The sequence below is a fragment of the Drosophila rhopaloa genome, unplaced genomic scaffold (genome assembly GCF_018152115.1).
Source record: "Drosophila rhopaloa isolate 14029-0021.01 unplaced genomic scaffold, ASM1815211v1 contig_163, whole genome shotgun sequence".
NCBI classification, from domain to species: domain Eukaryota; kingdom Metazoa; phylum Arthropoda; class Insecta; order Diptera; family Drosophilidae; genus Drosophila; species Drosophila rhopaloa.
This window is the reverse complement of record NW_025335043.1, coordinates 3,645,105-3,665,689: the sequence shown is the minus strand read 5'-3', so window position 1 is coordinate 3,665,689 and position 20,585 is coordinate 3,645,105. Positions and strand designations below refer to the sequence as shown.

The 20,585-nt window shown below is 35.2% G+C and overlaps 7 protein-coding genes across 12 annotated transcripts in view; 6 read left to right on the top strand and 1 right to left on the bottom strand.

Moving 5' to 3' along the window:
* LOC108052913 (adenylate cyclase type 2) overlaps nt 1-20,585 on the bottom strand; it is a 54,648-nt gene that overhangs the window by 16,914 nt on the left and 17,149 nt on the right. For all 3 annotated transcript variants that reach the window (XM_044457763.1, XM_044457764.1, XM_044457765.1), the window contains exons 3-5: nt 1,404-1,537; nt 672-869; nt 488-610 (exon numbers count right to left, since the gene is read on the bottom strand). In XM_044457763.1, the coding sequence (XP_044313698.1) occupies nt 488-610; nt 672-869; nt 1,404-1,537 (455 nt within the window). The remainder of the gene's footprint in view (nt 1-487; nt 611-671; nt 870-1,403; nt 1,538-20,585) is intronic.
* Nucleotides 12,242-13,214, top strand: LOC108052931. 3 transcript variants are annotated; one of them, XM_017135499.2, is made up of 4 exons: nt 12,242-12,667; nt 12,753-12,847; nt 12,900-13,056; nt 13,108-13,214. In XM_017135499.2, the coding sequence occupies exons 1-4, from the start codon at nt 12,556-12,558 to the stop codon at nt 13,197-13,199; spliced, it is 456 nt and encodes a 151-aa protein (XP_016990988.1). In that variant the 5' UTR covers nt 12,242-12,555; the 3' UTR covers nt 13,200-13,214. The 3 variants fall into 3 exon arrangements, with proteins under 3 accessions (XP_016990988.1, XP_016990979.1, XP_016990972.1); XM_017135490.2 differs by having other exon boundaries at nt 12,242-12,700; nt 12,912-13,056; XM_017135483.2 differs by having other exon boundaries at nt 12,245-12,700.
* LOC108052947 lies at nt 14,217-14,967 on the top strand. Of its 2 annotated transcripts, none has more exons than XR_001769674.2 (3): nt 14,217-14,337; nt 14,394-14,557; nt 14,621-14,956. XR_001769674.2 is itself a non-coding variant. In XM_017135510.2 (3 exons), the coding sequence occupies exons 1-3, from the start codon at nt 14,250-14,252 to the stop codon at nt 14,839-14,841; spliced, it is 480 nt and encodes a 159-aa protein (XP_016990999.2). In that variant the 5' UTR covers nt 14,217-14,249; the 3' UTR covers nt 14,842-14,967. The 2 variants fall into 2 exon arrangements, 1 of the variants encoding a protein (XP_016990999.2); XM_017135510.2 differs by having other exon boundaries at nt 14,394-14,564; nt 14,621-14,967.
* Nucleotides 15,014-15,819, top strand: LOC108052961. Its single transcript, XM_017135524.2, has 3 exons — nt 15,014-15,127; nt 15,188-15,337; nt 15,398-15,819. The coding sequence occupies exons 1-3, from the start codon at nt 15,064-15,066 to the stop codon at nt 15,682-15,684; spliced, it is 501 nt and encodes a 166-aa protein (XP_016991013.2). The 5' UTR covers nt 15,014-15,063; the 3' UTR covers nt 15,685-15,819.
* Nucleotides 16,747-17,554, top strand: LOC108043485. The gene is given in 6 exon segments (XM_017122212.2): nt 16,747-16,874; nt 16,979-17,014; nt 17,082-17,167; nt 17,221-17,274; nt 17,276-17,384; nt 17,438-17,554. Coding segments are annotated over 6 exon segments (489 nt in total). The 5' UTR covers nt 16,747-16,753; the 3' UTR covers nt 17,521-17,554.
* Nucleotides 17,716-18,527, top strand: LOC123037403. Its single transcript, XM_044457767.1, has 5 exons — nt 17,716-17,829; nt 17,907-17,942; nt 18,043-18,113; nt 18,171-18,336; nt 18,395-18,527. The coding sequence occupies exons 1-5, from the start codon at nt 17,721-17,723 to the stop codon at nt 18,493-18,495; spliced, it is 483 nt and encodes a 160-aa protein (XP_044313702.1). The 5' UTR covers nt 17,716-17,720; the 3' UTR covers nt 18,496-18,527.
* LOC108043487 lies at nt 18,960-19,605 on the top strand. The gene is made up of 3 exons (XM_017122215.2): nt 18,960-19,086; nt 19,144-19,314; nt 19,371-19,605. Exons 1-3 carry the CDS (start codon nt 18,999-19,001, stop codon nt 19,580-19,582), a joined length of 471 nt encoding a protein of 156 aa, XP_016977704.1. The 5' UTR covers nt 18,960-18,998; the 3' UTR covers nt 19,583-19,605.

Genomic DNA, 20,585 nt, shown 5'->3' with positions numbered 1-20,585 from the left:
GAATAATTATAAATCTTTTTGTATAATCGGCCAACTAAAGAGTTATTTATATATTATATTGCTTGTCTATGTCTATGTTTATTGATCTTTTCAGCTATGTTTTTCCAACAATTTATTATTTAGTTATTAGTTAATGTCAGCTGTAAAACTAAATTAAAACCAATTATGCCCTTCGGCTCAAATCATTTTACAAAAGCCTGCTTTGAATTATATTTGAGTGCAGAGTGTAAGCCTGGCTTGAATTATATTTGAGTGTAAAAGAGAGTTGCAGAAAGCACGGTCATAAAACAAAAGTGCATGCACCCAAGAGCTCTCCAATTAATTGTGCCCCCTGATCCGCGGTAATCCATTTTTCGCTCAGCTCTCGGCACAATTGTAAACGCCAATCACATGCGAACTAATCCAATTGCTGGTGTGTGGCCGGCATTAATGGGGCTCTGACTGTGGCTCTGCGGAAAACGCAAATGCAAATGAATGAGGGACTTACCATTGGCAAATTGGGCGAGTAGTCGGTACTTGTGCCGATCCGGTAAACGATGTGGATGGCGGTCATGAACAAAGCCAGCACCACGGAAACGGGCCAGGAAATGGGCAGCATGGAGTGGATGCACTGCAAGTAATCGCCGGAGTATTATAATCCCCCAAAAGCAGTGGGATTGCACCGGACTTACCAGGAACAGGGCGTACATGGGCAGGGGGGCCAGTTCGTCCCCGGTGATGGCCGCAATTGTGCCCAGCGAGAAGGTGGTGACGATGGCGAAGGCCAAGGCGGCGGCCGGGGAACTAAGCACCGCCGGAAACTGCAGAGCCGTCAGAATGGATCCCGAGATTAGGGCCGCCAGCACCAGCAGCAGCGTCTGCACCAGTTGCTGCGGATGGCACACATAAACAGAGAGGAATATAATTAGATAGAAAATAAAGATTTCAAAAATATTTGGACCTTTTTAATTTACATTTGGTCCCCCAACTAATCTTAAAACAGGAATTCGTTTAAGATAATCTTTAGAATTAAAAAACTAAATTCTGTATTCCTAAAACAACTCCTTGAGTAATTTTTAAATCATAAGAAATGGTCGCTATTACAATTTGTTTAAACATTTTGAGAATTCAAAATTAAGGTATTGAAATAAATAAGTATTTTTTTGAAATGGTAGCTATTACAATATGTTTAAACATCTTGAGAATTCAAAATTAAATTAGTATTAAATAAATATAATATACCAAATACATTGTAAAGTTTAACATCCCGGTGCATTTTTATAAATGCTCATCAATTCAAGGTAATGACAATATATATTCGAATTTAAGACAATAAAGTGAAAAACTATAGTCTAAGGAAAACAGTTTTCTGTGTGAGAGCTAGGCTAACCATTCGCAGCCTTCTAAGTGTGGTAAGTGCTCACCTGCTCGTAAACGATGCCAATTATTATGGACACCACACATGCCAGCAGCGAAGTTAGGAGTCCCGATCTGAAGAGGGACTTGCGGAGCCTCTGGCGGTAGCGGGTATATAAATCGTTTAGGTGGATGTCCTCAGCTGTAAGAGGGAACATAAGTGGGGTGCATTAGCATACATTAGGTAATCATATTCTTGAAAGAAAAGTGCGGCTACCGAGAATGTAAATTATGTCGGGGAAGTCGGCTGTGTGAAGCTTTTCACGGAAGTATGTTTAGGTTGTTAATATTAAACATATTTTGTTTAAACTGTTTAGTTTATAAATTATAAATTAAAAATATAAAAATAAGAACATGGTTATTTATAACCATAAAATAAATATATAGTTTATTTTAGATGTTATATTTAATAGATTGTTAGAATCCCTTCCATTTTATCAATATACATAGATCGTAGAGATCAACTCGGCTAGTGATCCTGATAAAGAATATTTATATATAGGGTTAAAAAAACACTTCTATGAATACAAATTACCCTTTTACTTTAAGAGTATTGGGAATAATAAATGATTGGTGTAGCAATTGTCCATGATATTTTAAATTGTGCCTCCGGTTTTCATAACTCAATTAAATTTAGCATAAACCTATACTTATAATTGGATCATTATCAGCCAAAGTTCACAAGCCTTTTGGCGAATCTTGGATTCGTACGTGATGGGCGTCTCAAAGCGATTTAATTGACCGCCCACTGAAAGAACATCGCTTGTCTGGCATTTAAATTTAACATTTAACAAAGGCATACATTTCACAGACGCTCACGCAAAGAAATTGTATACCTTGCAACCTGGATGTAGAGTTCATTCCACCTCCATTCAATTTCACAGACAATTGTCTTTGAAAAGCAACTTAATTGAGCTGTCACAGGTCAGAGTGTGTTGTCGGGACTTGATATATGCGAACACATACAAATGGATTCAAATATCACCTTTGGGTAGATGAACAGTTTCCCAAAGGTGATACAGAAATTACTTAATCGATTTATGAAAGCAGTAAAGAAATCATTTTATTGGACAAATAAAATGCGTTCTTTAATGGAATAATAAGTAGAGATTTTACGGAGCTTTAATCGCTCCCAGCAAATCAAAATCGGGGCAGTCGAACATGTATGAATATTAACATTTGTATAGCTGCAATTAAAGGAAAATGTGTATTATCAACACACGCACATCGCTTTCATAGGTCAACAAGCAAACACCATCGCAGTATCCCATAAAGGTTTTGTACACGCTCAACATTGAAATTAGCATATTGCGTTGATATTTTCCTTTTTGTATAATTTTTAAATCGATACGCACGGATTTATAGCTTGATAATTGACTGGGGGCATTTAAAGAGCCTGATTTATTTATGTTCGCAGACATGCCAGAAAAGCAGAGCCCAGTGGTTATTCGGTGTCAAGTTAGTCTGTTTTCGTTGTGGTCACCCTATTTATAGATGTATTCTGGTAACTTGATTTTTTGTCTGCCAGCTGAATTGATTTTTTCCCTTCGCACTGGCCTTATTTATCGGCTCTAAACAGCCGATCCAATAAATCAATAGATGGCCAGTCTGAGAGCACTTAATGAACTCAAGTCTGAGTGTTTGTCTAGTGGTCGAATGTCTGGATAATTATTGGGGGAAAGTCCTGTAAATGATGGGCACAATTGTGAAGGCCAATTTTTGTTTAATGGGGTATATGCTTTGCGGGTTAAACTTATGTTATTAGTTTAAGTATTGCCTTTCTTCTCTCTTAATTAGATTTCACATTGTTTGTGTTATCTTTACAGAAAAGTTTTAAAACCGAAAAGAACCATTATAAAAATCTTATTAAAAACAAGAAAGGAAGCAAACTTCGGCAAGCCGAAGTCTATATACCCTTACGGTTATTACAAACCGAGTGCCAACCAAATGCGCTGCATTTTTGCATCGTTTCTATGGCAGAAATATGAATGAATATATTGTTGTCCGATTTTAATTGAATTAAAACCGTAATTCCATAATATTTAAACCAAGGGTATAATATTATTTTAAACAAATTCAGAAACCTTTCCCAGCGGATACATACAATCCCTTAACAATACATAAACTTTTAATAATAAAATATACTTTTAACATTTTCAGGTAAAGAATCAAAACCATAAAGAGAACCAAAGCAATAAAATCTTACAAAATGAATTTTTATTAAAAGGAAGGGAAGTAAACGCATTATAGCTTTAGATATGCTTTTTATCCTTCCAAGAAGCTTAAAATCGCATTATACTGAATATAATTTTAACCGCCCGCATTACATTTATTACAAACATTTTTAACTGAAGAATCCCAAACAAAAAGTACGCATTAAGAAACTCAAAGGCAATAAACGAGCTTGAATTGTGTTATTATTTATAAGTAGGGGTTAAGGTATAAAGTATATATTACAACTGCTGGGCGGGTTATAAAAATGGAAACCGTATTCAACCGCCTTGTCGACATCGCATTAAGCTAAGGACTCGCCCATTGCTGCACCAGGATCTAAGTGAAAAATTCAGGGAAAGCCACAGGCAGGAAAAATAAAATAAGTCGAGAGGCAAACACCAGAGGACACCACAGCACATACACATACTGCGACTATGTTGTATGGGGAAAGGAGCTGCCTTCACTTGTTTATTCTCTGCAATCAAACAGAAATTCTTTTGACACGAACCGAGATCCTGGAAGTGTGCGAGTGTGTGTGTCTGTGTTTTTGTAAGCGCCAGCACAAACACCAGTGCACTGGTGTGCAGAGTGACAGATGCTCTTGTGTGTGTGTGAGTGTGTAAGCGTTTTTGTGAATTAGGGTGTACCAATTTGTCACTTAAGAGCTGGATTATCTCGTATATTTTATCTCATAAATATCGGGCGTAGTAAAAATAAATCCATTATTTTTTTACATTTAATTTAAGTTTTTTGTTCGTTTACTTCTTGCCATTTTTAAAACAAAGAAACACTGCTTTCTATTGGTACACAAAATTTAGAAGGTGTATATGATACGTAATATACCATTTTTTGTTGAACTTTTAAAGAATATGTTAAATATATATATTTCTAAAGATAAGTGGAAATATCGTTGTGTTATAGAAGAAATTAAAATATAACCATCGTATGACTTCAAAGTAATCCAAAAGCTACAATATTTTTCAAAAATAAATAATAAAATATTTTGGTAAAAACAATGATTGCGTAAAAAGAATTAAGGGTATACCCTTTTTTTTCATTTGTCTTACTTGAGTCTTTACAAATCTCAAGGATTGATTGGTAAATTCAATGAAAAACGAAACACCCTAGTGCCAGTATCTCCGCGTTGGCTCATAAAAAATAAAGCGGCTAAAGTAAAACAGTTGCAGACAACCTAGACGACAGCGACATTGCCGAAGCTTTTGGCATAGATTTTATTTCATCCCGGAGCTGAAGCGATGAAATCCGCCACGGCTTTCACCCCTCCCCATGTGATTAAGTATGTGCGGACACATTGTCAAGGCATCCTGGCACGCAGTCGTTGAGACGAGGGGCAGGCGATTAGGGAGATTGAGTTCGTTGCTAACGAATTTTCATGTGGGCTGCCATCGCATTAAAGATGCAGAGCAGCCCTGAACAAAAAGCACAAGATGGCTTAGAACCATGCCCCGGGTTAAGCTATTGGGTAACCGGCTTAGTGGTGAAGCTGCTTTTAGTCTGGCGCCCATGAAACTGCATCGTAGAATTATAACCACAAGGATAACACATCCCAGTAGTCGGTAAACAAAATTCAAGTGCGTGCTAAAAATTCGATCCGTTTTGCTTCTTTAGTAGATAGAATATTATCCAAATTGTAGTACATTTTATACCATAGGCATTAAACTTAATTGCAGTTTTTAATCCTGCATCAACAAAATACAGGATGTCCAAACTTAAAACTTATGGGGCTCAGACACCAAAATGCTCTTACAAGGTATAGTTCTTATTTAAAATTCTATCCACATTAATGAATGCGTTGATTATTAAATGTGGTTGCTAAAACAAATGTTGGTTGATCAACAATTACAGTTGACACATTTTCTTTTAGAATTTAACAAATACTGATTTTTGCTATCGATTATGTGACACCCTACATTGCGTCCTGATGAACTTTGAAGAGTGCATAGGTAGTTACATAAACTCATTTTATTTATTTTTCTAATAAGTTTACATTTATTTCAGACCTTAGAACAAGAGATCTAACTTGCAATTTGAATATTGAGCGCGGCATTCAGGATATTCGGGCTATTCTGGACAAATCCACTTCAATTAATGAGCCGAAACCACCGGAATCTGAAGAGGATTCGCCCAGCTTCAAGTGTCCTTTGTGCCTGGTGAATCTTCATCATAGGGAGCCCATGTCCACCAGGTGTGGCCACATCTTCTGCGGCAAGTGCATTGAAACTGCCCTTAAATTCGCCCAAAAGTGCCCTGTATGCCAAAAAAGGTTATTGAGAAAACATATTTTTCGGATATATCTCTAATAAAATATAATATAATATAATATAGTATATATGTTAAACTTAATTGTGTGGCATCTGTCTGCCAAACAAACCAACTTTTCTCGTTCACATTTTTTTTAACAGTTCTAATTAAAAATTAAACAAGTTATGGCTTTCAATTGCACATTTAAATGATTTATGTTTTGTGGTTTTGACAGTTTTTCCATAACTATTAATTCAAATTGAATGCCGTACTATGACCACACATTTATATAGCTTTGCGTAAACTTTATGGCTTGGAAAAAAACGCTTCTGGTAAATGTATGTTATCTCTGGTTCGTTACCTCCTCCTGCCAGTATTCATTTGTTTAGCAGAAAAACATCATACTGCTGCACATATTGAAATTTTCAAAATACTTCACTCTTCGGTTTAAAGGCAGCCTGAAAGTATGCAACACAATTTGCCCCTGGCAATGGAGATGCGAAAAATATTGCACATACGACCCGTTGGCCCAAGCCGACAACATAAAATGAAACAAAACGCAAGCTGCAAATGCCGCACATGCCTGACAGCCGACCAAACTGCAAGCCACTCCTCGTGGCAACCGCCACCTGCTGCAACATTGTAAATTACATCCTTGGGGCTGAGACAGGAATTACAAGCTTTTTGCGCCGGATCGTGAACCGAATGGCAAGCAGTTGGCAGACACCAGGGGAACATGGCCTCGCCAAGGATTTCAAAGTTGGCGATTTTAGCGCGATGCCTTGAAGTGGATTGCTGCTATAGCCACATTCTGTGCGGCTTAGTCAGACGATCTACTCGAAATGGGGGTTTGTTTGCATTCACTTTGATTTTATAACCCATTCAATGGGAAGATATATATTTGAGAGGTTTTTATATTTATCCAAAAGCACCATTCACACATGTTAAAGGGGCGCCGTATTCGGTGGTGTGGGTCGTGGCACATTATCTGTTTGTGAAACAAGTTTTTAGCAACGCATAATTCCAGCTATTCAGCACTTCCTTGAGCTGCCAAACAAGGCGTGTCCGTCTTTTTTGTCCATTGATTTAGTTGACATATGTGTGTTTTAGGAATTTTCGTTCAAGTTGGTATCTTGTTTTGCTTACTCAAATTTAAATAATTTTATTTTACTATATTTTAAAGAATTTTTGTTTGAATAATTGCAATTTAATATGTAATAGAATGACAATTGAAGATAAATCATATTTTTTCCGCTTTCTCCATTAGGCCGAAGAACTTTAGTTTCCAGTGCCTTTTTCTTTTCCACTAATTTAAGTATTATATACTAGTTTTAAATTGGACAAAATAAAATAAATTACATTTTGTCATTTTATTTTGTTGTTTCATAATTTGTAGTAGGATGTGTGAGATTATTGCCTACATTTGGTTGTCAAAAATGACATGTTCAACTATTGTGTTTCTTGTTTATTAAGGGATAGTTTTACCTCATTTCCCTCACGATAAACCGCAGATAGATCAACTTCCCTGACACGGTTCGTCAATACCTTAGTTCGAATAAATAATAAACCACCGGGCAGAAGAAAGGCAGTCACATCTGAACAAATTGGTGACAAGCAAAGAAAGGAAAACCGAAACAATGAAAAGGCTCTTGGCCACCGCATTTGCTAATGGCGGAACTGAATGATATGGCGCCTGGAAGGAGTAAGGACAAAAAAAAAAAGAAAAGGATCGTCTCAGCAGCACATTAATCAAGGTGCAGTCAATGCGAACGGAGCCTTTGGCCATGCGGTGGCAAGAAGGAAGCCAAATTGGCAACAGACGCTTAAGGTAATAGACGTGCCAACGAAGTCGACCCTGTGGGGCACGTATTCGCCCATGTAGTTCTTCTGGCGGAGAACGCAGCTGCTTATTTGGTTTGCTGTGCGTGTCGCTGGCACAATGCTCGTAAATAATGTCGTGGCTAAGACAAAAGCCATAGCCAGTCAACAGTCTGCCGTTGACACCGAGAACTTATTTTCCAGCCAGCTCTTTTAGTTTTCCTTTGCCCACTCGCTTGGGTTGGCACTTTTTCTAAAGGGTAATCCTAGCTTACGAGGGTGTATAGCTTTCGTTTATAGATACGTGACAGGTTAAAATAAATTAAACGGCAACATACTGTACTAATTGTATATTAATATGAGTCGAACTTTAAATGAAAAGAAGTGGAAAATTAGCTACTAATTTGGTTAAAAATCTGAAGAGTTCTGTGGGCAAATGAAAGAACTAAACAATTTTTGATTTATCATCATTTTTGGGTGTTCTTTAAACATTTGAAAATGTTTACTTATCTAAACTAAAAATTAAATTATTTATTTTTTTTGCTATAGTTTTATTTTTAATCTAACGATAACGTTACGGTATTTTAGAGTTGAATAAAGTGATTGTTTTTTTATTTTTCTCTGGTTTCTGCATTTGTCTTTTGTCTTTTTGTTACCTTCATTTCGGTTCTAAGGCACGCAGCCAATCAGCTATAAGACCCAAAACGCTTAAGCTTTCAATTTTCGTAATGGCCGAATAGTGTGTGAAATCCCGATAGGTGTCTTTGGGTTGTCCCTTTTTGGGTTGCTTAAACAAGCAACTGGGAAGCAAAAAGGTAAGCTATTTTTAGAAATATTTTTAAAGAAAATGTATCGATTATATAAATGGTTTTTAAGGAAAAGGCTTGTGAGATGTTAATTGTCCAATTACAATACTAATATTTCGATTAGAACCTAACACATATCTGCCTTTCTCCTGGGATCTTAAATATATAAAAATCTGTTGCATTTATAATATACATATCTAAAGCGAATTATATTCCCGTAGAAATTGTTTTGATCCCATAACGCACCTAGCTCGCAAATCGATTAAGATAAATCTCTTGCTGACATGAATATTGAATTCGAACGAGTCGCTATCAATTTGCTATTAAACGATGATTTATTTTAGCCATGCAATGTGGCGACTAACCTTCCCCCAGAGCAGAGCAATCAACAGCCAGATCCCACAAATCTGGATTCGTAATGTGCATATTTTAGCAATAAAACGCTGACACTGCTCCAGGCGCGTAGTCACTGTCAAAGTAATTTGCATACATCTTCTTGTCGGTTGCTATTTTTGCTCGGCTTTATCTTTGGGGGCCAATTTCGCGAAATGGGAAAAGGGGGACTCTGTTCCTGTTGTCACCTTCAACCCCAGTATGCAAATGTACGAGGTTTGTCTATTGTCGGTAATATTTCGTCTTGGGTTGAGTGGCATAAATCTCATATCGGCTGAGTCTCGGAAATCCACACATGTTGGCATGATGAATGCCAACTCATAAACAGACGGCTTGGCCGAGCAGACACTGAGGAATGGTAGTCGCATAATAAGCCAGACAGCCGGAAAAATGCAGATTCATCGCCAGATACAGATACGGATACAAATGCAGATGCTGCTGTATTTCAGAGGTGTTTGCGCACGGAGATTCTCATTTCGCATGCAAGTTGCATTCATTTGAATTTCTATTTGTCTGATTCGCTTCGCTGGTGACAGATTTTTTTTGCCATGGTATTATGATGTATGTGGCACATGTCTTCATTATTCTGGCATTCCTAATGAAATTGCATGGACCGATACCTTATTGTTGGTTCTGAAAAATGGAACAATCTTATTTTGTATAAATTGCTTTACCATTTCTGAGATTCGATTTTATTCCCCCAATTTACCTTTAAGTGATTTACCATAAAACATGAAACACAACCGACCACAATTATTGCTCCCATAGACGAGGGCTTAACTTTTTTGTGCTTTATTGGTTAACTCACTAAACACCGAAATTGGTTTGTTTATCTCGCATGGGCCTTCACTTATTCACAGTCGAATCAATTTAGAACTTTTCTGTCAATCACAAACCAATCAGAGTACAAAATATGAGTGCAATCACACCAGGCCAATTGTGGGTCGTTTTAGTACACTTAGGAGTGCACTTAGCGAAAATAAATAGGTGTTTAACGCTTTTAAAAAAAAATGCTATAATGCTATATTTATTCGTAGAGAGTCAAAGCAATATACTGGCTTATCAGTAAGAGCGTTTGCTCATAAATGTATCTTAACTATATCATTTAATATTTTTTATCTCTATTTAAACAAATTTAAATAATTAAACTTTCCGATTAATAGAAAGTAAAAAAACCTTATATTTACCTTAAAAAAAACATTTCAAGATGATGTGAGTTTTGGGGTTAAACCATTTTTCCCAATGCAAAAAATATGCTAGTAAAGTATAGTTTAGCTGTTTAAATGAAATAGTGCTACAAAACGTTTTATTATTGGGGATTTAAATGTTGGAATTGACAGTTTAGACGAAAAGTGCTAAATTAGTATGTTTAGTGTGACTATCAATTTTATAATGACATTGAACTCAAGAACCCACAAATCGAAATATATAAATTTTATTGTTATATATTCAACATGCAAGGGAATTGCAATATATTTATTCCAATATTATTTCTTTAATATGTGCCAGAGTTGGCACTAAAAACTATGCTTTGATATGATAAAATGATGTCCCTATATTTTGAGGTCAGGACACTGAACAAAATCGTTCTCACCCTTTTTCCTACATTTTAAGCTGAGTGGAAACGATAAGATTTTTTCCCAGTGCTGGGACAGGGGCTCACTGTGGCCTGGACGGCGCCATCAAGAGCCAGCCAGGCGGTGCTCGACTGGCAGCTGAATAAACAGCATCGACAACAACTGCAAGGGATCGGATGGGGAGGCGATGGGGGCTGGAGGGGATGTGGCCATGCTGAATACCGTTTCATCGACACTTTTTCATTGAATTCAATTAAAAGCGAAATTGAAAATTGAAATTCAATTAAGATGCTATAAATACGCCAGTTGAGGGTGGCAGGGTGTTAGGGTGATGGGGTGTCAAATGGGAGCAGAGACGATACAGGATACAGTAAAAGCATTCCCGGATAGAAAGGACTCACACCAATGATGATAGATGAGCTGCCAATGGCTGGTAGATGTTGATGTGGATGTGGTAGTGGATGAAAGAGATTCCCAGTGGTCCTGCCCCATCGATCGATGTATTTGTCGAGGAAGAGGAAACGAGGCTTATGATATGTGACATTTCATTTTTTTATTTTAACTTACTCTTTTGTCTGTTCTTTTTCCTGACATTTAATGGGCCATCAACACGTTGCTTACTCAATTTGATATCGGGGTATTAATGACAAATAAATTGATGCTGCAATCAATCAAAATGGAGCTGCCATATGGTGCACGAGGATAATCAAGTCTGGGTGCACAGTACACTAATCTGATTAGCCTCATTAGAAGACAACAATTTAATAATGTCATATTGGGCTTCATTATTTCTAAGAAATATTGTCTTTAAACCACAAAATCAATTTTTATACCCTTGCAGAGGGTATTATAATTTCAGTCAAAAGTTTGCAACGCAGTGAAGGAGACATTTCCGACCCTATAAAGTATATATATTCTTGATCAGCATCACCAGAAGAGTCGATCTAGCCATGTCCGTCTGTCCGTCCGTCGTCCGTCCGTCTGTCCGTCGTCCGTCTGTCCGTCCGTTTCACGCAAACTAGTCCCTCAGTTTAAAGCTATCTGCGAAACTTTCCCAAAAGTTGTCTTCATTGCAGGTAGTATAATCGGAACGACCGGATCGGGCCACTATATCATATAGCTGCCATATAACTGAACGATCGGAAAAGCCATAACTTTGGTGTTTTAAAGTTAGGAAGTTGGGATTTTCTATAGGTTTTATTTTTGGCCAATCAATCCGACCACTAAATTTCATAAGGATCGGCCGACTATATCTTATAGCTGCCATATAACGAACGATTGAAATGACATAACTTGGTGTTTTTAAAGTTAGGAAGTTGGGACATTTTATGAGTATTAAGAATACATCATATGAATAATTTTGGACAATATAATTTATAAAATATTCTGCAAGGGTATATCAACTTCGGCTCCGCCCGAAGTTAGCTTTCCTTTCTTGTTGTTTTATAAAGCATGTACTATTGGACAAATTAAAAATAACAAATTTGGAAAATGCTTAAATAAATGCTACTCAAATAATTTAGATTATGTGAAAAAACTATGGAAGCTTAGGTATCGAAGTTAATTTTTTACATTTTACTCTTAAGCATTTACTCTTAATTTAATCTATTTGTATGATTCATTTTTGTAAATCCTTTTAAATATATTTTTAGCACCATTTAATGTCTACAATCAGATTTTCCTTTATTAATTCAAGTTTAAGCCCAACATATAATCCTTTAATCTTAAAGTCGTTTTTAAGCATAACTTTTTTAGACGGCTGCTGCCTTTAATTAACGCATTAGGTTAGAAACAAAAGAAGAACAAAGTCAGACGTTTGGCTTTATTCAGTGGAGGATGTGCAAAGAAGGCCAAGGGACTTTGCCTAACTTTCTGCAAGACTAAAGTTTCTGGGGAAGAAGGTTGAGGTCGTTTGAAACTTTGTTGGGAAAGATGGACTGCAGTGACCTAAAACCAAAGAAGATGCAACGATTGAATTTCACCAGCGGATTGGAGTCTTACTACATTTTAAAGAGTTTTCAACTTTAAAAGTGGTAAGAATTATTTGTCAAGTATGAGGTTATTTTTGAAAATTTATAGCTACATATTTGATGCCAATTATAAGGAAGCTGGTTAGCCAAAAATTTTGTTTTTGTATGTCCCTGAGTTCTGGATGCATTATTATTTCATTCTACACCTTGTTTTTCGGATTTATTAATGCGGGTACCACAGTCGATGAAGTTATATACAAAAAATGTAAGTTGAAAAAAGAAACAATTTTGTTACATTAAATTTCTCAAAATGACAGCTCTGAAAACTGATATATGGGCGAAATGGTTTAATGTGTTTCATATTGGACTGATGATCGCAGCTGCAGTTGTTCTGTTGATATCTGTTATGACGGTGAGCCAAAAATTGTTTCATCGATTCTTATTGAATTCTTAACTCTTTTTAGAAATACTCAAAGGTCGTTTTTGTATGGATGGCAATGTATATCATCCACGTGATATCGTACTATATCGTCTTCAATGCATTGGTAAACACTCGCAACCCGTTCCTTAGCAGTCCTTTGTCAACATCCATTTATGTCCTAATCAATGTGCTGACCCTGGGTAATGTCTATATATAAGCTTCCCTGATCCTGTAATTGACCAACTTTCTAGTCATAGATATATTTTTCATGATCATAGTCTTTTCATATTATTATGTAAAGAAGCATCCAGATGAATTCAGACCCCCATGTATTGACAAATAAAGCCCGTTAAAACTATTTGAATTTATTGCTGCAATTTTGATTTTTAAGGTGACATTTGATCTTTACCTTTCACTACATGTTTAGCAAGTGAGAAGAATGCTTTTGTTGTGCTAATATGGCAGACTCAATTTTCTTTAAAATTTCATTAGCATCTTGCTGGAAATTCTAGGCTAATGTTAATGAGGCCATAATACAAATAGCTTATATTGAAATTATGCAAAAAAGTTAATACTCCCCACATGAAATTCAAGAAGGTATGGCGGAAAAAGGGGAGGCCATTTCTCTTGAGTTTGACACCAACAGCTGCGAAAGTAATCCAACAGCATTGGCCTGAAACTTCCTCAATGTAAACAAATTACGTATACGCCATGTGGTACACAGTGTCACAGATAAAAATGTTTTATTTCTTTTCGGATTCGATAGAGAGCCAACAAATTTCTGCTTTATAAAATATACGAAATTCTATTGTTTAATAATTGTCGCTGTTAAATAAGGCACACAAATTTTTTGTCAAATATTTAAGCCAATTTACTGATTTGTCAAAATATCATAAATTATGATTTGCTTCTATATATCTTTGCATGTATCGTGATTTCACTTCTTGGATTATTTTTGTCTGGCATGAACATTGACTATATTCTTTATCTCTTAAATAGTAATTAAATATGGACGAAAAAGTTATAAATTTCGACAACTTAAAACATTTTGAATTGGCTCTAAGTCTTTTTATACCCTCTCAGATGTTAATTCGACCTTTTGCATACTTTCTAATGAGTACAATATTCCCGTTTATGACTCTTTGATCTTGACGACGTTGAAGCCCAGTATTGTATGCTAATTTATGGTCGTTGCAGAACCGTAACTCATTCAAACATTTTTCAAAGGAACCGATCTTGGTAAATTCTTTAAACCCAGTTATTAACATTCGTGTTTTTCTACGCCAGAAAATTTGGAGGTCGTCGGTCTAAAAACTCTCAAATTGGATGTTTTTTAAGTAGGCAGAGAAAAACTTTTTAAAAATTATTCAAATATCTTAAAAAATTGTAGAAAATGAAATTTTTTTTAGTAATACTATTTGTTCCCTTGGTTTTGGAATCTACCACCCCGGAAACAACTGGACACCCAAAATTCGATAAGGGTAAATTAATAAAATCATTAATAGTCAAAATTAGGCATTAACATTTCGTTGCAAAGCTCATGTTCTAATGAGTTTTCCTGTCTGCGGAAATTGTTCAAAAATAAGGAACTTTCAGCGCAATAGTGGTTTCTTTTGTCATTACGAAGATGAGAAAGCAGTTACGCAAAGGTTTGGAACCCCAACAAATCAATTCCCGGATTGTCTGCCAAGTTCGTACATGGTAACTAGTGAGTTTACTTTAAAGTGATAAAATTGGGTTGCAGCCTTGACCATCCAATAATAGGTAAAATAAGCAAGTATTGCTGCTTTTGGTCGGCGGAGTTGGGTTGTTCAGCGCTCATTGGAAGGCAACTCTACGACAAAAAGAACGACTACTGCGGAACGTGCAAACGTCATTGCATTGGATTAAAGCATGAAGATTTGGGCATGGACGGAAATAATAGAATATCGGGATATAGATATTTGATTGCGCTTGCTTTTTTTGTAGTACTCGGAATGTGTTAAATTTGACGAATAGATCACTTTCAGTAGTTCCATAATCATGTTCAAATAAAATTCTATGTCCTCTAATCACAATGTAATTTTAGACATGATTTGTATTTATTCAGAAAGAAAACCAGTAAAACTGACTTGAGAATATAAAATTTTAAAAAATTGTATTTTTCACCTAGGTACCCAAAGGGATTTCTCTCAAAATTGTCAAAAAGAGTTTTCAAATTTCCTTAAATGAAATGGTTAATACTACTGTTGCTCTCAATTTCGGTTCAAGGAGGTCCTCCGGAAAATAAAAGTATTTCCATTTATTCCCATTGCATATTTTTTTTTACAAGAGATACACCCATTATTCCAGGTTGCATAGCTTGTGTGATGATAAGAAATAATCATGGACAGCACACAGGTCACCAGTGTCATCGTGACGATGAAATAGCAGTAAGCGGAAATTCCGAAACTTTTGAAAATAAATATCCGCAATGCGTGCCAGATCAGTATGAGATAACACGTAAGTCTAAAGTGGAATAGATGTATTCCTCTGCAAGTCACTTGGACACTTCTGTTTCAGGGAAAATCAACGAATACTGCTGCTTTTGGTCACCGGAATTGGGCTGCTCAATACTTTTTGATAGGGAATCTTTTGACGGACCTTCTAAGGCCTGCAGTCGATGTCGAGCATATTGCATTGCTCCAGATGACCACGATGACGACAACGGAAGGTATACGAATTCCGGACACATGATAGCGAAAGACTGGTCGTTATTTTTTCTATTTTTTACTTTAACAATTTTTGGCACAACTGCAATGTTTAATTGGATTGTAATGCAACAAGTAGTTATACTTATATTGGGATAATATTATACATATACCATATTAATTGTACTGTAAGACCAATGTTTTAGTGATACAGATAGCAAGAATTGAAAACGTTCATTTAAAACATTTACCTTTGGACTGTAAAAATAAAAATATTTGTCAATTATAAGGTTATTTTTTAATGTTTACTTTTTGATGCCAATTGCTGGTTAGGCAAAAATGTTTTTTCTTTATTCCCTGAGTTCTGAAGGCACTATTATTTCATTGTTTTTCGAAAGGATTTATGTACAACAAAAGTAAGTTAGGTAAAGCCATAAGAAACAACTTTAGTTCATTAAATTTCTCAAAATTACAGCCCTGAAAACGAAATGGTTTAAAATGTTACACATTGTTCTATTGCAGATGTTCCGTTGGTGAACCAAAAATTTCAAAATGGTTCTTATGGAATTATTTAATTTGTTTACAAATACTCAAAGTTCATTTTTGTATGAATGGGCAACTTTAAAAACCAAATAACTATTAACTGTTTAAATTTACTACTGCAATTTTTATTATCTTATACATCGATTGGTGCCTTTAAACACATGTTCAGCAAGTGAGAAGATCGTGTGGATAGCGTTTTTGCTGTGCTAATGTAAGAGACTCAATTTTCTTTATAATTTCATTAGCATCTTGATGAGAACTGAAAACGATTCCACGCGTGCCTGACACACACAAGCACACATCGAGCAGGAAATTCTAGGCTAATGCTAATGAGGCCATAATACAAATTGCTTAAATTGAAATTATGCAAAAAAGTTAATACTCCCCACATCAAATTCACGAGGATATGACGGAAACAAGAAGGAGGCAATTTTGTTGGGCTTGACACCAACAGCTGGAAAAGAAACCCGACAGCATTTTCCTGAAACTTTCAATGTAAATAAATTACGTATACACCATGGGATACTCAGAAAATATTTTTTAATTTTACCCAATCGGGTAGAGGGTCTGAATATTTACCTATATTTTATAAAATCTGTGCAATACAACAATTTTTAAACACCTCAAAACTAGAACAAATTTTTGATTAGTTATTTTTGCATTTCCTGTCAAAACATCTCAAATTATGATTTGGGCAAAACATTGTTGCTTCTGCATTTCTTTACAAACGGGATGTATTTTGATTGCACTGCTTGTAATATTATTGTCTGGAATGAACATTGACTATGTTCTACATCTTTTAAACAGTAAATAAATACCAATATACACTATTTTATTTTGTATGATTCTATTAATTTATATATTATAAATAATACTATATTATGTCAATAAAATAATATTGCTTTTATAGGAACCCATATCCGAGAAAACCAATATAAATTTCCAGGTAACATAAAAAACTGTCTTAAGAATTCAATTGTTTTCATTTGGTTTGTATTGTTTCTAACATTTAGCACAAGTACTATACACTTCTCTACAACTTATTCCAGATTGTTTGTCTGTCGTGGCTTCGTTTTTGCTGTTATTTGCAGTTATTTCGGTATGTAGCATAGGAAGTTATAGCCACTTGTTAACGAATTTTTAAATATTTAGCAATATTTATGGCTGTTTTGGACCTGTTTGTTTTTCCAAGCGGTTATGGCAATGTTTCTTGGTAATATTTAGTATTGTTTCATCATCATCCGGATCCAATTTAATAATAAATGAGAGCATTTGGCATAATGTAACCTATTGGATGTACGTGGTACTTTGGCTGGGTAATATAATTCGTGTTCATATGTGAATACATCTAAAATTTTCTCTATTTTAGCTTTGACATCGTATTCCATGTACTTAACCTACTCGTACTACCGACAACTAAAAGAGAAAGAAACTGAAAATGCTTTGGAATGATTTATGTCCTTAAAGATTAAATATTTTAGTTGGCTAACAACTAATTTGTAAAACTTAATAAGACATAACTAAATTGTAAACTGTATGCCATTGGATTTATCGTCATTTTTACTCAAGCGTTTGTATCCGTTTATGTGAAAATGACGATAAATAAATATTATTAAAATAAAAATGTAAATTAAAAACAATCGGTGAATGAAATGTGGTCACCCAAGAAGTTCTGCTGTTGTATAAGCTTACGAACCGGCTACATAATCATATCATTTTTTACTCTTTGCCTGTGTACCGCTCACCAGGTGGAATTCTTTCGTAAATATCCCATCATTACTTTTATAAAAATTGTTTTATGGTTATAAATAGTATTTTTGTTATCATATTTATTGCAGGTTTGAAGGAACATCATGACTATGTGTATCCATCAGGTAATATATTTATTTTGTTTTATTTGAAAATTGTTTAGGCCAGCTTTGCTAACCCACCAATAATGTTTTATTTTCTATTTATTTTTTCGATGATTATCAGACTGGCTTAATCTTATGTGGGTAATTTTACATTTGCTGGCCTCTATGTGCTTATCTTATTCAATGTTGGTGGTAAGTGCAAAGAAGAAACATATTCGACTAGAAAATTCTTAAAATCTTGTAATTTAGGAGAGCGCACTCCTTTCCATTTTGGTTTACCTAATTATCGAGATAATTTACTTGATGTACGTGATCATTTATGCGTCGGTATCCTGTGCTCTAAGGACAAATACATATGCAAACCAAGGACTGGGGTACTGTATTACTTTCTGGGTTCTGGTAGTCTTAACTTGCGGTGAGATGGACACTAAAAACGAGGACCAGATATGTTAATCTTGAAACTCTTTTTATAGTGATCACGACTTATTTCCTCTACATTATAAGCTCATATTATATACTAAGGAGGCAACAACGTATTGCAAGTCATCAAGTACAACAAAATCTAACAAATTAAATATAAAATCTATTTCGTGTTATTTAGGGTCTTGTTTTGTGCTTTTTATTAAAATAAAAGTTTAGCGTTTATAGATGTGAGCGGCCTTGATAGATTTTTAAGAGCCAGCCAGCACATCTTTTTAAGAATATAGTTTTCTAGTTTTCTTAAAAATTAAATCTACCATTATCTTAGTTAAATGCTCAAGAGAAGTGTGATTTATTCTGATTCAAACACAGAATCTAAAATCTCATTATTTATTTAAAAGATGTATCGGAAAAGACAGCTTTTTGTTTAAACACAAAGCTTATCCTTCTTTTTCGAATGCTAATAAAAGTTTATTATTTTTAAAAAATTTTTTTTTTGAGATGTTTTTCAAAAACCAAGTTTTTAACTTTAGTATTTTTGTATGTCAGAAATTTCGAAGCCGTTTGTCAAAGAACTTTCAAATTGGAAATTATTCTTAAGTAGGCAGAGGCTAATTATTCAAAACTTGTTCATAGAATTTATAAAAATATAGCACAATGAAATTTTTTTCAGTAATACTATTCATTCCATTGGTTCTGGGATCTACTGACCCGTCACCAAGAGATAGCCCGAAATTCAGTATGGGTAAATTAATAAGATCTTACAGAGTCAAATTCAGGGTATTAACATTTTGTTGCAAAGCTCATGCGGAATTACCATTTCCAATCTGTGGGAATTGTTCAAAGATAAGAGACTTTCAAGGCAATACTGGTTTCGCCTGCCATTACGAAGATGATCAAAAAGTTGTACAAAAGTTTGGAACCCCAACCAATAATTTTCCGGATTGTCTGCCAGAGACGTACATGCTAACTGGTGAGTTCCCTTTAAAATTATAATATTGGGTTGCAGCCTTGACCTTCCCAAAATAGGTGACATAAACTACTTGTGCTGCTTTTGGTCGCCGGAATTGGGATGCACGGCGCTCATTGGTAGACAACTCCATGATACAAATCATGACTACTGCGACACGTGCAAACATAATTGCACCGGAGTAAAGAATGCTGATTCCGCCGGAAACAATAAGATACCAGGCTACGGATATTTAATTTCCCTCGTTTGTTTGGCATTCCGGATATGTTAAAATAAATTATTAGTAGTTCCAAAGTCATGTTTAATTTTAAACTTTTAACTGCTCTGTAATTTAAAATCCATTTCTAATTTATTTAGTGAGTAAACCAAAGCTGCAGAAAGTTCGACTTGGAAATAAACAATTTAAACAAGAAGTAACGCTTTAGAAGAGTGCCATAACTATCAACCATTACCCCATTACTTTGTTAACCAATTTCAAAACAAATGTTGGTGCCGTAAACAAACTATAACTTTTGAAGTAATAGTTCGATTCGGAAATTTGTTTGGTTTGTCGATGGATATAGAATATATATTCGTGTATCTACAGAGTTTCCCGGGATCTCGGCGTTTAAACTGTGACCCAGTTTAAGAATTTGCATATTTACTTTGTAGGGTCGGTAACGCTTCTTACTTTTATATAAATTGCCTTTGACACCTAGGTACACAAAGTTATTCCTCTCAAAATTTGTCGATAATATTTTCCAAATTTGCTTAAATGAAATTTTTAATACTGCTGTTATTGTCAATTTTGGTTCAAGGACAACCACCATATAACGATAGTATGCGCATTTAACTTACTTATTTTGGGCATAAGACCCCATACTCATTATTCCAGGTTGTGTAGCTTGTTTGTTCATAGGAAATAAACATGGACAGCACACAGGTCACCAGTGTCATAATGAAGATGAAATAGCAGTGAGCGGAAATTCCGAAAATTCACAAAATTTATTTCCGAATTGCGTGCCAAATGAGTATGAGATAACACGTAGGTTTGGATAATATTTATATATGTTCTTTATCAGAACCTTGAAACTCATGTTTCAGGAAAAATCAATGAATACTGCTGCTTTTGGTCACCGGAATTGGGCTGTTCAATACTTTTTGATAGTGAAGCGTTTGATGATTATAAGGCCTGCATTCGATGTCGGGAGTATTGCCTTGCGCCAGATAGTCATGATGACGATAACGCAAGGTTTTACAATTCAGGACCAATTATAGCAACAGACTTTACTTTA

Bases quoted from the DNA above. Each gene is read 5' to 3' on its own strand.
- LOC108052931 (XM_017135483.2), top strand. From the start codon at position 12,556: ATGCCAATTATAAGGAAGCTGGTTAGCCAAAAATTTTGTTTTTGTATG. The intron at 12,848-12,899 runs GTGAGCCAAAAA...AACTCTTTTTAG, and splicing joins TGTTGATATCTGTTATGACG to AAATACTCAAAGGTCGTTTT. The intron at 13,057-13,107 runs GTAATGTCTATA...CCAACTTTCTAG, and splicing joins AATCAATGTGCTGACCCTGG to TCATAGATATATTTTTCATG.
- LOC108052947 (XM_017135510.2), top strand. From the start codon at position 14,250: ATGAAATTTTTTTTAGTAATACTATTTGTTCCCTTGGTTTTGGAATCT. The intron at 14,338-14,393 runs GTAAATTAATAA...TTCGTTGCAAAG, and splicing joins ACACCCAAAATTCGATAAGG to CTCATGTTCTAATGAGTTTT. The intron at 14,565-14,620 runs GTGAGTTTACTT...ATCCAATAATAG, and splicing joins AAGTTCGTACATGGTAACTA to GTAAAATAAGCAAGTATTGC.
- LOC108052961 (XM_017135524.2), top strand. From the start codon at position 15,064: ATGAAATGGTTAATACTACTGTTGCTCTCAATTTCGGTTCAAGGAGGT. The intron at 15,128-15,187 runs GTATTTCCATTT...CCATTATTCCAG, and splicing joins AGGTCCTCCGGAAAATAAAA to GTTGCATAGCTTGTGTGATG. The intron at 15,338-15,397 runs GTAAGTCTAAAG...CTTCTGTTTCAG, and splicing joins AGATCAGTATGAGATAACAC to GGAAAATCAACGAATACTGC.
- LOC123037403 (XM_044457767.1), top strand. From the start codon at position 17,721: ATGTGGTCACCCAAGAAGTTCTGCTGTTGTATAAGCTTACGAACCGGC. The intron at 17,830-17,906 runs GTAAATATCCCA...TATTTATTGCAG, and splicing joins TCACCAGGTGGAATTCTTTC to GTTTGAAGGAACATCATGAC. The intron at 18,114-18,170 runs GTAAGTGCAAAG...CTTGTAATTTAG, and splicing joins TATCTTATTCAATGTTGGTG to GAGAGCGCACTCCTTTCCAT.
- LOC108043487 (XM_017122215.2), top strand. From the start codon at position 18,999: ATGAAATTTTTTTCAGTAATACTATTCATTCCATTGGTTCTGGGATCT. The intron at 19,087-19,143 runs GTAAATTAATAA...TTTGTTGCAAAG, and splicing joins TAGCCCGAAATTCAGTATGG to CTCATGCGGAATTACCATTT. The intron at 19,315-19,370 runs GTGAGTTCCCTT...TTCCCAAAATAG, and splicing joins AGAGACGTACATGCTAACTG to GTGACATAAACTACTTGTGC.